The following is a 16,339-nucleotide window of genomic DNA, read 5'->3' as shown; positions in this document are numbered from 1 at the left end:
ACATTTAGGTTTGAGTTCAGTATTATATAGTTGTACATACCCTTCATGTATGTGGGCTCCACACCCATGGATTCAGCCAGTCACTGATCAAAAATACCAAACAAGAAAGGAAGGAAGGGAGGGAGGAAGGAAGGAAGGAAGCTCATTTGTGCTGAATATTTACAAACTCCCATCATTATCCCCTAAACACAGTATATAATAGTATTATACAGCACTCACATTGTATTGAACATTGTAAGCAATCTAGAGGTGATCTAAAGTATTTAGGATGATGTATATAGGTTATATGCAAACACTATGCCATTTTACACAGGGAACTTGAACATGGATGTTGGTAGACGTGGGGGTGGGGCTGAAATCAGTCTACATGGACCCTGAGGAGTGACCGACTGTATATGGTTCTAAGTAAGGATACAACTTAGTTCTTTTGCATATGGATATTCAGTTTTTCTGGCACCATTTGTTAAGAGTGTCTTTCACCACTGATTACTTTTGCAACCCTTGTCAAAAGCTATTTCACGATGTACATAGGAAGGTCTGTTTCATTCCTTTGGTCTATATGTCTATCTTTACTCCAGTACAACATTGATTACTGTTTGCTGTTGATTTTTAACCTAACAACCTTGAACCGTGGTGTCAGTTTCTAGAAATTTATTGAGGTTTGCTTTATGTTTGCACTATGATATACATAATAATTTTTTGAAATCTTCAGTGCACATTGTAAACAATGTGTTGGGTGCAGAATCCTATATATGTTGTTTTTCTGCTGCTTATGGCTTGCTTCTCTGTTTTGTAATTTTGTTATGAGTTCCTGTTAGGTTGTATCTGTGAAGCTCCCATGTGGCTTTGGTAGTGGTGATGGCCTCCAGCGAGCTTGTATTTGCTACTGCCACATGTTCTGTGGTGTGACCCACCCAGGCTTGTTTTCTTATATTAATTTCAAGCTTTAGGAGTTCTGAGACCATGTGAGAAATACAAATTCACACTTCAAATTTGTGTTAGGGAAGGTCTAGACTTATCATTTCTCAAGAGAGAATTCTTTTTGTGTGTTTCAACAGAGCCAGAAATGAGACACACAACATCTTTGACAGTGCCCTTTGCAAAACAGTGATTCCCTCTGCCCTAGGTTTGCATTCTCATGGAGGATGCAGGTCCAGTTTTATTCAGGCATTTTCATTGGTATCTCTGCTGGCAAGGGCCCCAGACCTCAAGGGCCCCAGACCTCATCTCCCACTGCTATGGAGGTGTAAAATCCTTGGTTCCCAAGATCAGAAAAGGCCATCTCTTCCTCGAACTCCAGCCCCCACATCCCCCACCTCGCAGGGAACCCAAAGGATCCATACCTGCTTGTCATTCTGACTTTTTTTGTTTTTAGTCCCTGGGGATTTTTTTTAGTGTCTTGGAAAATCAGGTCTCTAAAAGGGTGCTTGTTACATTTTATCTAGTGTCTCTAATGTTGTGAGGTACAGCAGATTCCATCCAATCCCACTGTCTGCAGACCGTGAGCACACCCTCCTGAAGCTCCTGGACCCTGTGTCCTCCCCTAACATGGTTAATCATCCCCCAGCCACGTGCCTCATTTTACCCAGCTGCACCCTGAGATAAAAGGCATGAAACAGGGGAGATAGGAGTGGGAGGCCTAGGGCTGGTATGGGGCTCTTTAATTTCCCAGTGACCCCCTAAAGCTAAGCACCTGTCTAGTTGTCCTTCCAGGGTGGGTGGTGACTGTCATCTCAGAGCTGAGGCACAGCCAGGGGCAGACTCACAGCAGTTAGAGCAGTGCCTATGGGCAGAAACTTGCTCTGAGCCTTGAATTCATGTGTGAAAATCCCCCTGGGCCCTCTGCGTGATTCACTCCCAAGGTGTCCCAAACCCAAGCTACCTCCCCAGGCCACCTACTTGCCAAGTTCCTGTTCCTGCATCTCTACCAGCTCCTTTGACTACATCTGATACCCAGCTACATTTCTAGAAGTTCCCTCTAGAAAATCCTGAGGCAATCCATTGCTAAATCCTAAATATTCCAAACATCCCTTGCCTCTGGCCACACCCCACTGTCCCCAAGCCTTGGCTGGGTTCCATACCTCATTATCCTTGGTGAAGGTCATTTCAAATCACACCGAGTGGCCTCTGTTCCCCTAGGACTGTCCTGAGCTCACAGCTTCCTGCAAAGACGCTCAGAGCACTCAGAGGCCTGGAGGCCAGGACCCGGCCCCTCCTCTGTCACTTCCTTTGCTACCCACTGTTGTGGGCCAGGTGTCCTTGTGCCCAGCCCCTGTGGGCTGTGCAGCCTTTTGAAGTGTCTTCTCTCAGAAGCCAGCAGCTGGAACAAAGAGGGCATGGACTCAGTCCACAGGCTCCTCTCTGGACCAGGAGGGGGCTTGACATTTTGATGGCATCTCTGACTCCCCTCTCACTCTGGGCACAGCTTGATAAGGATCAAAAAACCATTAAAGTTTCACTTTCAAAAAAATGACAGTTTTGCGAAATAGCGGTCCTCAGGTCATGGTTGTAGCTCAGTAGCACGCTTGCCTGGGTTCAGTTCCCAGCGTGGGTTGGGGGTTAGTGTTCTCCCCCAGTCCCCATGCATTCCCCACCTGGCTCCTCTCCGGTGGGGTGGGCTATGTGTTGGGCTTGCTAAGCACTTCGATTATCCCTCAACCATGAAGCAGACTTAGCAGCTTAGTAGGGGCAGGACTTGCAGTAAGGGACAGCAGTGACCGTTTTTAGGATGCACCTGGCTCCCAAGGGCAGCCCATGGCCTCCATTCCTGAAAGCACAGGGGTCGGACAAACTAATGGGCCAGGGTGACAGGTGGGCCACTTTGAGCGGATGAACTAAGGCCTTGCTCCATCTCTGACCTCCTCCTGATGGGTGAGGGCCGTGGGCCAAGCGAGTGTGGTACTCACAGAGCCTGGCACATAGTAGGTACACTGGCAATTCAGGGTTTTTAGAAAATAAGTACTGAATGAGGGCTTCCCGGGAGCAGACTACTGAGGCAGGCAGGTGCTCAAGGCACCAAGGTGGCAGCCAGGCGGGGGCAACATGGATCCGGGGAAGGTACTTCCAGAAGCTTGTCTGGAGCTGCTGCTTTGTACCTACAGGTGGGGACAGGGCTCCATGTATCACCAAGGGCACACAGTGCAAAGGCCAAGGGCTCTCTTCAGAGCTGTGAGGGCTGCTTGTTAAGGGAATACACAGCACCAGACTGAGGGGACCACTGGTAAAGGCTGCTGTGCCCTCTTCCTGGCCTATGACAACGCCATGGTCTGTTCTCTCCAAGGATGCTGTTATTCCAACTGGGGGAGGGGCGTGGAGGGACCCTCAGCCTCCCTCCCACTTGCTACTAGTCAGTCTCATGAGGCTGCGGGAAGTGGCAGTCCCGGTGTTAACCGCCCTTGTGTCCTGTACCCCTGGCTCAGGTCACCTCGGGGGAGGACTTGGAAGGAGCACAAGGCTGGTCTGCCACTGGCCAGTGGAGGGACAGGGCTTGCCCCTCCTCACTTGTGACAGGAGAGGTCCAGTGGGACCTGATGCTTTTTAATGATCACAGTCGCAGCAGAAAAAACGAGGCAGATGCGTCCCACTCTGGGGGCTGGACTGTAGTTTTGGAATGTGACATTTTATTTGGGGGTAAAAGGCTTTTCACTCCCCTTTCCTGGCATATAATATTAAAGAGCAGCAGAACAAAACATACAAGACAGAGTAATCAGCACGAACCCGCCCTCCCCTGGCTCAGAATTCACTGAACCCGGAACAAGAGAACCAAACCCACACCCAAAATAAGCCCTCTGTCTCCACCAGGGAGGGGCAGGGTGGACTGGGGGACCCATCCCCACTTCCCCCCTGCCAGCCTACTACATTCCCATCTTTAACCACTGGAGGCAAAGTTTAGCCAGCTGGGAGCTGGATGGTTGAACCACAGACAAAGGCAACAACACTTCATCTTAAAAATGCGAGAGAAAAAGAGACAGTGCCCCTCCCCAAATATAGAGCTATATACGTATATTTTTATATATATAGAATTCATTCGTGCACAATTCATTAAATGAGCTTTTCAAAAATTAAAAAAATTATAAGATACATATTTCTTCAGGCCTTTGTGTTTTTAAATTAAAACCAACAAAAGAAGTCTCCATCTCCCCTGCACCCAACAGCAAGCAAGGCCAGGCCAATGCTCCATGCTCCCACCTGGCCCCTAGGGAGTGGCTTCCCCCACTAGACCATCAGACCCTGTAGCCTAGCTGATGCTCTGCATACAGTAGGCGCGCACTCTCTGGTGGAGCGGAGTGCTGACTCCTTCAAGGCTCGAGGAGATAAGCAGGCTGGGAGGTGGGGTCTGGGACCCCTACCCAACTGGCTCCCAACTTCCATATCTCAGTGTTAGCAAGAAAAGGGTCAGAGAGCCCTCTCCTGGGGCTATAGCCCCTCATCTTGGGCTTTCTGAATTGAGGGGAGATGCAAACAGCAAAAAGTAAAACCCTTAAACATCTTTTTTTTTTTTTTTTTTTTTTTTTAAAGTGATTCCTTAAACCATACAAGCCCCAAAGAGGCTGCCTTGGGCTAGTGCATGAGAGCCCGGGAGCAGAACTGGGCAGGCAGGGCTCCACTGTCCAGCATGGGCGAAGTGCAAAAAGAAAAAAAACAAACTCCCAAAACCAAACCACAGAAAAGGGAAGAATGGGATGCATCTTCTTGGGTGACCAGAGAGGTTGGAAAGGCCGGCGGCAGCCCAGCCACCTGGGGCTGACCGAGCTTCCTTCTCTGGGCTGACCCTCCAGCTGTGGGCTGCCCAGCTCAGGGATCCCCCTTGTGCTGGCCTTGGGGTCCCCTTTTGAAGGGCTGTTCCCCAGAGGCCAGGTCAGCTTGGGCGATAGGCCTGCCATGTCACCCCAGGGAAGCAGCTTAGCTGCCTCTGAAATGGGGTGGTCCCTTCCACTCTGCCCACATGCCCGGGAGGCTGGAGATCCTCACCTCTTCCCTGATCAGAGGGAAGGGGAGGAAGAGGCTCATTCTGACTCGACCCCTTTGCAGGGCTGAGAATAAGGGTGCCTGTGGGTGCCTGGAAGCCCTGGGCCAGCAGCCTGGAGCACCCCTGGTCCTTAAACGCCAGCAGTGCTTTGGCCAGGGCCCTGCTGCCCAGAACACCCCCTCCGTGGAGGGCAGACTGAGGTCAGAGGGGAAATGAGACAGGGATGGGTCCCCACTCTTTCATTCAACCCAGATACACCAGACTTCGCCTAATTCCTACGACTCGTGGGTAAGGAGGATGGTGCATTTAAGGGGAGATAACCGATGCCCAAGAAACACTGGACTCGGGAGCTTGGGCTTTGGGGGTTATTTCACATACAAAAATAAAGCAAACCAGATTGCAACTTCTGCTTGGTAATTAGGCAAATGGAAAAGCAGCAAGGGGTGGAGAAGGGGCCCACAGGAGGCTGATCCACATGCAAGTGTGTGGTCAAGGGCGTGTGGGCCGCACTGCACCTCCTGGGGACAGAGGGTGGCTTGGCTTGCTGTTGATCCCGTCCCCACCCAGCCCCCTGGGAGCACCCACCTCCAGGCACTGTGCGTGCATGGTGTGGCCCCTGGAAAGCCTCAGAAAGACATGGGCAATGCCTTCTCCCCACCACTCCAGTCACAGTCTCCTGGGGCTCACAGCTTTCTGCAGCCTGCATCCCTCTCCTGGCCAGGGAAGCTCAGGGATGTCAGGGTCTTTGGGGTGATGGGGGAGCTGCCCCCCCTCATGGTGTGGCAGTGGTAGGGACCAACAAGCTGGCAAAGGGAGGAGAGCAAGAACTCACAGGCTTCCTGGAGAAAATCAACCACAGGCCAGAGGAGGACCCTGTGGACCCCCTCAGGTCCCAAGTCACGGAGCCTTCGCCCTCTATCTGCCTGGTACCCCAGCTTCAGGCCAGCTCCCCTGGGACAGGCTATGGCCTCTCCCTTCAAGCAAGGACAAGGACGGGTGTGGAAGTCTGGCCCAGGCTGGCAGGGAAGTCTCACCCACCTGGGCCAAAGAGGTGGCCAGTGGCCAGGCTGGGTCCAAGCTGCCAGCAGCCCCAGGCCCGGGATGCCCCTCCTAACCTCCCCACCTCGGCTGTGCAATGCCGCGCTACTAGGTTCTCTTTAAATATCTTTCTCCCCCCACCCCGCTCCCTTAGGAATCCCGCAATAGTTTTTTCTATTTCTTTTTTTTTTCTTTTTTTTCTTTTTTTTCCCTTTTTTTTTTTTGTAAAACTAATTCTTTCACTTTCCTGTCATAAAATCACCTCTGAAAACACAACTTTTTTACAAAAAAAGTCACCAATGACACAGACTCTCAGGAAAACACATTTCTATGGTCTCTGGAAACACCTGTAACTTGTACCCAGGTAAGTCGTACCCGGGAAGGGGTCAGGGGGAAATCACCTCTACCGACAGAGGAGAAATACCAGCCCTTATTTTGGGGAAAAGCCAATTGGCACTTGGACGGTCACAAGGCCTGCACAAAGGGCAGGGCAGGAAGGGACCCAGGAGTGCCACCATCTCAAACCCTGTGAGGGCCTGTTCTATACCCTGCACTGGGGAGGGTGAGGCCATGCTGCAGCCCTCGCAGGAAGACTCAGAAGAAAGTGTCCTCCTCTCAGGACCAAGGGCTGGTCATCTGATCGGGTTCCCTTCCCACCTGCCTCTTGTCATTCTGCTTCTGAACGAGGTACCCACAGCTGCACACACAAGAAACCAGCTCCAGCCACACACAGGAATGTGCCACCCATGTCCAAATCCTAGGCAGTGGCCGAAAGTAGGCCAGTTCACCCCTGGTGACCAATCCCCTTGCCATCTGGAACATGTGGTCTCTCCCCTTTGGTCTGCCTACCTCCCGGTGCCCAGCCTAAAAGTGGGGCTTTGGTCACTGCTGCTGGCATGGAGGCCTTGGTGCCCAGGCAGCATAGGGCAATGGAAGCTGCCCAGGGCATCCCGGCCTCCTGTGGCTTTGAGCAGGCTGGGCTGTGAAAAAGCTTCAGCGGTCAGAAGCCAAGAAAGGGGGGGAGAAGCTGAAGACAGTCGGGAAGTCTCCAAGGTCTCCTCCTTCTTCCCTGACCACTGGGCAGAAGGGGAGGCCGGTGTGGACACCAGCTCTCTGCCACAGTCCCCACCATGCAATGACTGCAGGGCAGACCCAACTGGCCAGGCTGACCACTGGAGAGAGGGGCCTGGGGCTCACTGGCCCCAGAACACTGGGGCTCCCACAGCAGACTGCCCAGACCCGGCTGTGCCAGGCCCCACTAAGGTGGGCCAGGACCAGGCCTTTAGGACCCTGTTCCGAAGAGGTGTGAAGGTACCATCATGAAAGGATGGCACCCAGCACTCAACGCACATACAGATCCACGTACACACTTGCCCAGGGCGGACACACATGCACGGCTGGGGTCTCCACAGTAGGTTCTTGTAGCACCTTTGGTCGAGAACTAAAAGGGCTTTAGATGCCCAGAAGTGGTGGCAGGGTGCATTCTGTCAGCTCCTCCTGCCTTCAAAAGGGGTTCAGAAAGGCAGGGGTGGGCACCAGGGGCCTGCATGGAACTGGCCCAAAAGTGGCTGCTAAGCTCACTGGTGTGGAGAGAGGAGCCCATCTGGCCTCGTCCTTCACTCTGTCTGGGGCTTTGCCAAATGGGCAGAAGGGGCTGTGCCCACCCTGGGTGGGGGTCTCCTAAGGGCCCCTCAGCTGCTGGGTTAGCACCGAGATCAGATGCTGTACACGAGAGCAAGAAGCAAGCTGGGAGGGACGGCGGGGTGGGATATGGATGGGGCAGGGGAACCCCAGGTCTGGGGCTCCCCAGAGACCACCCAGCAGGCCCCACTGTGCATGGGCAGGGGCAGTGGCAAGAGACGAGGGAGCACTTCTCAGCGCCCGGCCCTGCCCCAGCCCTAACCTAGTCTAGGACTGGCCCACCTGCTGGCCCCTGAGGGGCCAGCTGCCCAGCCCCATCTCTGGGTCAACACCGAGCCACGTGAGACAAGCACAGCACAGGCAGACGGGTCTAAGGGCAGGGGTGGGGTGGGAGCACAAGTGTGACTTCGGACAGGAGCCCCCCAAGCCTCCCTCCTGGGGGGACTCACTTGCTCACCCCACTACCAATGGCCCCCGCGGCACCTGCTACCCCAGCAGCCACCTTCTCGAAATCCTCAGGGTTGCAGAATTCCTTGATAGTGACCGTCAGGAGATTGCTGGTGACGTCGGTGACTACCACATTGGAGCAAGGCGACATCTCCGGGCGCCAGTTCCCAGCCTCCAGCTCAGAGGAGGCACCAGTGGGCTCCGGGGCTGGGGGAAGTGCCTGGCCAGCAGCGGCAGTGACCTCAGGAGGTGGCCGCTTGCTGGTGGCTGCCGACTCGGGAGGGATGGACAGGTCGAGCACCTCGGGCTCGTGCCACTCGGGGGCAGAGGGCCTCACGGTCTCCGGGAGCAGCTTGGGGGGTGTGTCGTCGGGGTCTGAGGAGGACTGAGGTGTGGGCGAGGGGCAGCCAGAGGAGCTGGAGCTGCGGGCATCATAGGTGGCCGTGGGGGTGGGCAGGAGCAGCCCCGGGCCTGGGGACGCAGCAAGGTCAGCCTTGCTGGCGGGCGGGGGCGACAGCGGGGCGGGCGGGGGCTTGTAGAGAGCGAAGGCTCCGAACTTCATGTGGCGGATCTGTGTGCGCAGGATGCTCTCGCTGAACTTCTTGCTCTTGCCGATGACGCGGTTCCTTGAGGGGACTTTGGGGCGGGTGAGCGCCCCGGGGCCCTGCCCAGTGCCCCCCGCACCTGGGCCCTTGTCTATCACCTTCAGGTTGAGGATGATGCGGTTCCGCTTGGGCTCTCGTGGCTTCACTTTGCGATTGATGATGCGAACCGTCTCAGAGAAGGGTGAGATGGGCGGGCGCAGGCCGGGGCTGCCTCCCTGGGGGTCTGGACGGGGCAGGGGGCGGCGGGACATGCGGTGGCAGCGGCGGATGTCCTTCTTGAGCCTGTGCACGGCTGCGCTGGAGTGCAGCTTGGGTGAGGAGGCACTGGCACTCGGCTTGACAGAGAAATGCACATCACTGATGCGGAGGGCCTCTGCCTGGGCCCGGGCCTGCGGGCAGAGGGGTGAGGGTGGGACCTCAGGGCTTCCCGCTAACCTCTGAGCCTGCCCTACACAAGTCTCTCAATCCACGAAGAGGACAGGAAGCAAGTCAGTGGTACCTAGGACTCCAACTTAGAAGAGGAAATGGGCCCAGGGACGTGACACAACTTGCCTAAGGTGGGGGTCAGGCCCAACTCCAAGTCTCAGACTTTTTCTACCCCACAAGCGGGCTGGGGGTCCTGGGGACAGATTCAGTTCATCCCCAGCCTGCTCAGTGTTAGTAATCAGGATGCAACACCTGTGGGGAGCCCTTGCTGAGGGCACTGGTCAGCTCCTCTGGGAAGGATCCCAGTCCAGCCTGGGATGCCTCTAGGGACCAATTCCTGGTGACAGCAAAGAGGGCGAGTCCCTGCTGCTCCCCTGGTACCTAGCCCTGCCTACTTAGTATCCCCAGTGCCCCATGTCCCTCTGCCTTTGTCTTGACTGACCTCCAGCTCCGACCCGCTTCCTAGTGACCCACACCTCTGGACAGCCCCTCGGCCTCTAGCCCCCTTCTGCATGCTCCTAGCTTCTGTGCGTGTCCTCTTGGGTCTGCTTCACCTATGTGGCCTGGGCTTGGCTCACAATGAGTTGTGGTCAGCGGATTCCAAAGCCTGTACCCCAAAGCCTGAGGTGGAACCCAACCTGGTCAGACATGAGTTTGGTGTGGACAGGCTTGTAAGTGGCCCAACCACGCCACATCTCTATGCCCAGATGGCAGTGGGCGGGACTGAGGCAAGGTTTGTGGGCAGCCTCGAGAACAGTCCCAGGTTCTTTCCAGGGCTGGGGATTCTCCAGAGCCCCAGAGCTCTGCGCAGCTCATCTGCTTTCCCATGGGAGATGCAGGGTACAGCAGGGTTTTCAAAAGACTCCAGGATCCAACACGCTCTGTGTCAGAAGTCCCCAAATGGAGTGAGGATGTCCCAGGGTCATATAAGCTGTCCTCCGCTTACATATAGCTTCCTGCAAGGGGCTGTGATCTCTCATGGGGGGACAGAGACATGCAGAATGGCTTGGTGCAACACATGAAGTACAGATGCCTAGAGGAACCCAGCCAGGGCACAGATCCCAGACGTGGAGGGGGCAATGCCAATATGGGTCCTGACGCCTGGGTGGCCCTTGCAGAGCACCAGCTGTGCCCAGGCAGCTCCCTAGGCCATGGCAGCCTGTGAAAACATGAGGTGGAGGCAGAGGGAGGCCTGTGGGCCATGGTCCAGTGGTGTGAGGATAGAACCATCAAGCGATGGCTGACCTCAGGTTTCACTGGGGACCTCAGGTCTATACATCCCCTGGCTCTAGTTAGGTGGTGACCGCTTTGATCCAGTTGGGGATAGTGGTGGCCAAGGAAGGACATATTTCCATAGTCTGTGAGGACCCTGATGTGGGGCATTTTGGGGCCACTCTTAATTCCTATTCCCCACAGAGCTGGGTGCTTAATCAGTACTGGGGGGATATCTGATAACCCAAGAACAGGTGTTTGCTGACTGACTGCCTTATCCAGTGGGAATGTCTTCATTTAGAATGTGCCCCTCACTCCCCTGGGGAAAAACACTCTAATGCCAGAGTCCTCTAGGCCCAGGCTGCCATCACCTGGGGGTGCTTGGGTTACAATCCCTCTGGCCACTAGGTGGCAGCACACAGGGATGATGCTGACTGGATTCCACTGCTCCCCAGGGGCTGAGGCCCTCACACCCCTTCCTAGACAAAGGTAGGGGCAAGCTCAGGGCTCACTGCAGTACATTCCCACTGGCACTCAGAGGATCCCCTCTTTCTGACCCTCGAGTTGGGGTTTACTCTCTCTGCACCCTGCCTCTGTAACTAGGTTCAGTGTGGAACAATGGAGATGCAGGATGAACTTCCTGGACCTCACTTTCCCTCTCTGCAATCAGAACAGGACCTCCCACAGCATATCTGTGACCATCGGATGGCAGGTGGCACCTGCCTAGATACAGCAAATACTCAGTTCACACCCAATGAGCCCCAGGGGGTTGGGCTTATGACAAATCATCCCTTTTCAATGTGTGCGTCCCAAATTTTCTACAAGAAATACTTCTTCCTTTACAATTTCTCAATGTTATTCTAATAATATGTAAGAGCCGTAATTCTCCCTCAGGTTAAAAATTAATTGAAAGCAGGACCTGGATTTGCCTGAACTAAAAAGAATTGGAGCCAACATGTTTATTGCAGCACTGGGCTGGGTGACAGCCATGTCCTCGAGGGCTGCTGTGCACTGCAGACAGCATGAAAGGCTAAAGCACCTGGCCTCCCGATGTCAACTGTGACCACCGGCAAGTTATGAAACCTCGCTGGCCAGCTTCTCCCAGTGTGGAATGGGAATAATGGAAGCTATCTTATGGGCTCTGTGCCCTTTATGGCTCCCAGCAGAAAGAGCTGGGTGTAACCTGCTGACTTTGCCACACTGCCCAATGGAGACCACAATGGTTCAGCCCAAGCTGTCTCCTCCACCCCTTGCAAATACCAAGCTACCTGTCTCTTAAGGTCTGGGTCAGGGTGCTGCTGCTATCAGACTCTCCATACCCCTTACCCCACCATCTCTGCCATCTCCACAACCCTTCTGCGTGTCCCCACCTTTGCCCCTTAACCTGACATGTACTCCTTGAGGGACAAGGGGAAGAAAGAGATGAAGCCAGGAAGCTGGGTGGCAAGATCTCAGGAAAATTATCTCCCCTCTGTGGGGTTTTTTTTTTTTTGAGACAATGTCTCACTATGTAATTTAAGCTGGCCTCAAATTCACGGCAATCCTGCTTCAGCCTCCCAAGTGCTGGGGTTACAGACGTGCACCACCATGCCTGGCTAGACCTTGATTGTTTTCATCTGTGAAATGGGCTAACATTCCTCACTTCACAGGGTTGTGAGAATTAAAGAAAACAATCCATGCAGGGGGCTCAGCACTGTGTTGGGCCCATAAAAGAGCTCAGGAATGAAAACTATCACAAAAAGGTGTTTTGCGATTTAAAATTCCTGAGCATCACCACATCACCGCTAGAGGGCGCTCTAGATGCGTTGAGAGGCTGTCACAGCCCACCAGCCTTCCAGCTGCTCCGCCCCAGCCCAGCCCCATCTCTCCCGATGAGAAGCACCAGGGTTAAGGTAGCTCGGTGGATTCCCTAAGACGAGCAGTGACTGTGGGAAGCGGTTACAGAAATATGGAATTCTGGAAAGCAATATTTTTTTCACTTCTGCATTAAGCCCAAAGCAAACCCTACACATGTGGTCCTACGCCTGGGAGAGGAGGCAGAGTGAGCTGGATAGGCCCACCCCACCTTGCATGGGCTTTGAGCTTTTTAGATGATCTGGAGATTTAGAGGTTCTGCATTCTGCAGTCTCTTCTCCAAAAACAGCCCTCCCTGGGTGGGAAAAGAAACAGAATCACCAGCTGCTGGGTGGAAAGGGCCTGGACACACCTTTGGTCCTACAGGGAGACTGACAGAGCCTGCCCAGTGAGTTCCACCTGCGGCCTTGCCTGTCACCTCTTGTTCTCCTTTTCCCAGACTGGGAAAAGACTTTCTCACCAATATCCCCAAGACCCTAAAATGGCTTCCTCTGGAAGTTCTTCCCTCCCCTGCCAAGGTAAACAGGCTGTACTTGCCCCACCCCATCCTGACTAAACCTCCAGGGCAGGGGGAGAAACTGAGGCTCAGGGCTCCCAAGTGTCTGTGGCCCAGGCTGATTGATAATCAAGTTGAAGTGATTTAAGGTCAAACTCAAACTGGACCCCGAGTGAGGCGGGGAGAGTGCAGGATAAATCCCGAGACAGGCAAGAAGCTGGGGGCAGGAGCAGGTGGTCTCCCAAGCACCTCTCCCAGCGTGCTGCTCACACTCCACCCACTGGCACAGCCCCAGCGCTCAAGGCTAGGGCAAGTGAGGAAACACAGGGCAGAAACAGCCCCCTGCCACCCCTTCCCGTGGGCATCCTCTCCCACCCCCATCCTGGAGCCCTGTGCGCCCTCAGAGGCCGGCTTCCTTCACGAGGATTATCCCCACTCCCCGACCTCGCTTGCTCAGCCTGCCGCGGCCCGCTGCCAGGGCCTGCTCCGGGGCTCCCCGCCACCCCCTGCCCAGCTGGGGCCTCTGCAAAGCCCGCCCGCCTGGCGGCCGCGGAGCTGTCCCTCCCTTCCAGGCCCCGCGCTGCGCAGGGATGGGGGCCCGACAAGGGGCTGCTGGGGCCGCGCCAGGTTACCTTCAGGAGGAAAGTTTTGGGCTTCGGTCCCCTCTTCTTGGGCCCATACAGCTCACGCTCCCTCTCCCTGCGGCCAAGAAACACTAGAGGTTACCGGGAGCCCCTTCCCGGCCCCGGCCCCGGCCCGCGCTCGGCTCTCCCGGCTCCACGCCTCCCGCCCGCGCCCTGCCAGCTGGCCCGACTCACTTCTGCTCGAAGGCGGCGATGAGCCGCGAGTCCAGGATGTTCTCCTCGGGCTCCCAGGTGCTGTACCTGCAGGGCCACGCGTGCACAAAACCGACGTAAAAACCCGGGAGGCAGAGGCGAGCGGCGAGGGAGCCCACGCGCGTCCCTTCCCCACGGCCCAGGGCCGCTGCCGCCCCTCCCCCACGGCCCCGCGCCCCGCGCCACTTACTTGATCGCCCACCCCTTCCATTTCACCAGGTACTCGATGCGTCCCTGAAAAACAGAGAGGGGGAAAAATGGGGGTGGGGGTGGGGAAGATGCGGGACGCTCGCAGGCGGCGGCCCGGGGGAGGCCGGGCTAACGGGACCGCCTCTCCCCGTGGTCCCGCGGACCTGGCACCAGCCCCAAGCGGAGGCTCACCTTGCGGATCCGCCGCTTGATGATGGATTCGGCCGCGAAGACCCGTTCGCCCACTGCAGACAGCTCCATCTTGCTCAGCAGCACCCACAGCCCATAATACTCCCGGCTCCCGCGGCCGGTGCTGCACCGCTCGCGCACGCGCGCAGCGCACAGGCCCCGGCGGGGCGCGCGCTCGCGTTCCAGCGGCGGGCCGTCACGTGACCCACCCGGCCAGTGCGCCGTTGCCAGGACCTCCCCCTCCCCCGGGGCGGTTGCTAGGGAAAGTGAGCGCTCGCGGGGCGGGGGCGCGCGCTGGCTCTTAAAGGGGCCTTGCTTGGCAGTGGGGTCCGGGGAGGGAGACCGGTGGACGGCTGGCTGGCTTGCGCCAAGCCGCTGAGGCTCAGTGCAGTGGTACACTGCTCCCCATCATCTTATCGGCCCCGGTCGCTGCCGCCTTCTCCCCTTCTTTTAACCCCCATGCAAGTCTTGCCAGGCCCAGACGGGGAAGTGCGATGGAACCCGAGTCTACAGTCTTGCGCATCCTCCTGTAGAAGTTTGCAAACAGTTAAATATGAGACAGCAGAAATGCATTTGCTGTTGCCTTGCCAGGCCTTGCGGGAATTTCTTTAAGACATTACCCCCCATCCTTATCCATTATTTATGTATTCGTGGGAGTATGGTTTTGTAACCAGTTTAGATGAATTAAAACAAAAACGCCACCGTAGGAAATGGGGGGGTGCAGTGAATCGGGCCGGGGAGGCAGAAGTGAGCTGGGGCGTCCGGGGCACGACCGCAGTCCAGCGACACCTGCCTCTCCCAGGAGGCCCGGCGACCACGTACAGGACTTGAGGCAGCGGGGGCTGGAAAGCGGCGGGCGAGAACGCCCCTAACGCAGGCTGGGTCCAGAGCGGGTCGTCCGTGGGTCACTCGGCAGAACCCGCCCTCGCGGTCGTGTGTATGCGTTCTGGTTCTCAGGCCCCTCGGCACGTCTCTGGCCTACAGCCCATAGCTCGGACTGATAGTTCCGCCATTGCTCTAGGGAGACTCAGGGAAGGGCTGCTGGGCCGGGCTGCCCGGTACACGAACCCTTCCGTGCCTTTTATTTTGAAATAATTTAAACTCTATTTTCTGTTATGCCAATGGTCTTGTTCTTTGCAAAACAAATCTTTAAAAAACATTGCAAGAAAAACAAAAACCCGCGCGGAGGCAGGCAGATCACTTCGTCTGGACTACATTTATAGTACATTTGAGGTCAGCCTGGACCTCATAGGGAGGCCCTGTCTCAAAAACCCAAACCAAACCACCAAAAATCCCTTTTATCCACAATCTCCACAAAACCTTTGTTCAACGTCTATATAAACACACTTGTTCTCACAAGATTCACAAGGCTCTGTCTTTTTTTTTTTTTTTGTACTGGGGATGAACTATAAACACACTTGTAAGTGAATATGTACACATATATACATTGTATGTGTATATCATATATATCTAATTTTTAAATCAAAATACAATCATACTATTCACACTGTTCTGGAATCCTCTTTGCACCCTTAATGATAGGAATTAGATATCTTCTGGTATCACTGTCACATATCACAGATTTCAGCAACATTTCAGGGGCTGTGGGGGCTGAGGTGGGGTGAGGAGGAGTGTGAGTGGGTGTGTAAGGATGAGGATTCTTGCTTCCATCACTTGTTTATTAGGAAGAATGGTTTTTATATTTTTATGCTACAACACCCGTTCTTGCAGTTTTAAATCAACCATCCCTGCAATATATGTCCAAGTATTACCTGGAGAGAAAGCCCTCTTCCTTTAAAGTCTCGGAGCTTCTGAGAAACAGCTGTTAGCTGGCAAGCTGAGGAGACCTTGGTGTCAGAGCAGAGCTGCCCTCCTGAAGGTGGGTAGGTGAGTTGTGCAGGTATGTGAGTGTATGTGTGTGTGTGTGCATGCGTGTGTGCAGACTGAGGGAGAGGGCCGCAGAAGGAAGTGGGTATACAGTAATCCACTTGTGAGCTCATTCAGCAGCATTTCTGAGCCCCCAATGTGGTCCACCTTTGTGTTAAACCATCAGGAAGCAAAGGTGCTCCAGGGTAGGAGGACGAGGAGGAAGTGGGGCAGAAAGGGACCTGCCGCACTGTGTGACTGGTGGTAGAACAATGTAGGAGTTTCCTGTTGCTGCTGTAACAAATGACCACAAACTTAGTGGCTTGAGAGGACTCAGTTTATTACATTATTGCTGTGGAGGTCAGAAGTTCCAAATCAGCGTCGCTGAGCTGAGCTGAGGTATTGTCCATCTAGTTTCTTTCTGAGGCCCTAGGAGAGTCTGTTCTTGCTTTGTGCAGCTTCTAGAAGCTGCGTGGCTTTGTCACTCAGACCTCCGCTTCCACCCTCACCTTGCTGTCCACTGACTGACCTAGTGATCCTCGAGCTCCTTGAAGATAATCTCCCATTTGCA

The 16,339-nt window shown here is 55.0% G+C and overlaps 1 protein-coding gene across 2 annotated transcripts; it reads right to left on the bottom strand.

Moving 5' to 3' along the window:
• Positions 1 to 3,598: 3,598 nt before the first annotated feature.
• Cbx6 (chromobox 6) lies at positions 3,599 to 14,909 on the bottom strand. 2 transcript variants are annotated; one of them, XM_013072480.3, is made up of 6 exons: positions 14,725 to 14,909; positions 13,906 to 14,429; positions 13,715 to 13,758; positions 13,507 to 13,572; positions 13,321 to 13,387; positions 3,599 to 9,089 (listed from the first exon to the last, which is right to left on the bottom strand). In XM_013072480.3, the coding sequence occupies exons 2-6, from the start codon at positions 13,972 to 13,974 to the stop codon at positions 8,094 to 8,096; spliced, it is 1,242 nt and encodes a 413-aa protein (XP_012927934.2). In that variant the 5' UTR covers positions 13,975 to 14,429; positions 14,725 to 14,909; the 3' UTR covers positions 3,599 to 8,093. The 2 variants fall into 2 exon arrangements, with proteins under 2 accessions (XP_012927934.2, XP_004845647.2); XM_004845590.4 differs by lacking the exon at positions 14,725 to 14,909 and having other exon boundaries at positions 3,599 to 9,035; positions 13,906 to 14,093.
• Between the last annotated feature and the right edge of the window lie 1,430 nt (positions 14,910 to 16,339).

Source organism: Heterocephalus glaber, unplaced genomic scaffold (genome assembly GCF_053883595.1).
Source record: "Heterocephalus glaber isolate CG9 unplaced genomic scaffold, H.glaber_assembly_v1.0 deba00001444, whole genome shotgun sequence".
Lineage (NCBI taxonomy): Eukaryota > Metazoa > Chordata > Mammalia > Rodentia > Bathyergidae > Heterocephalus > Heterocephalus glaber.
This window is presented reverse-complemented; position numbering and strand designations above follow the sequence as displayed.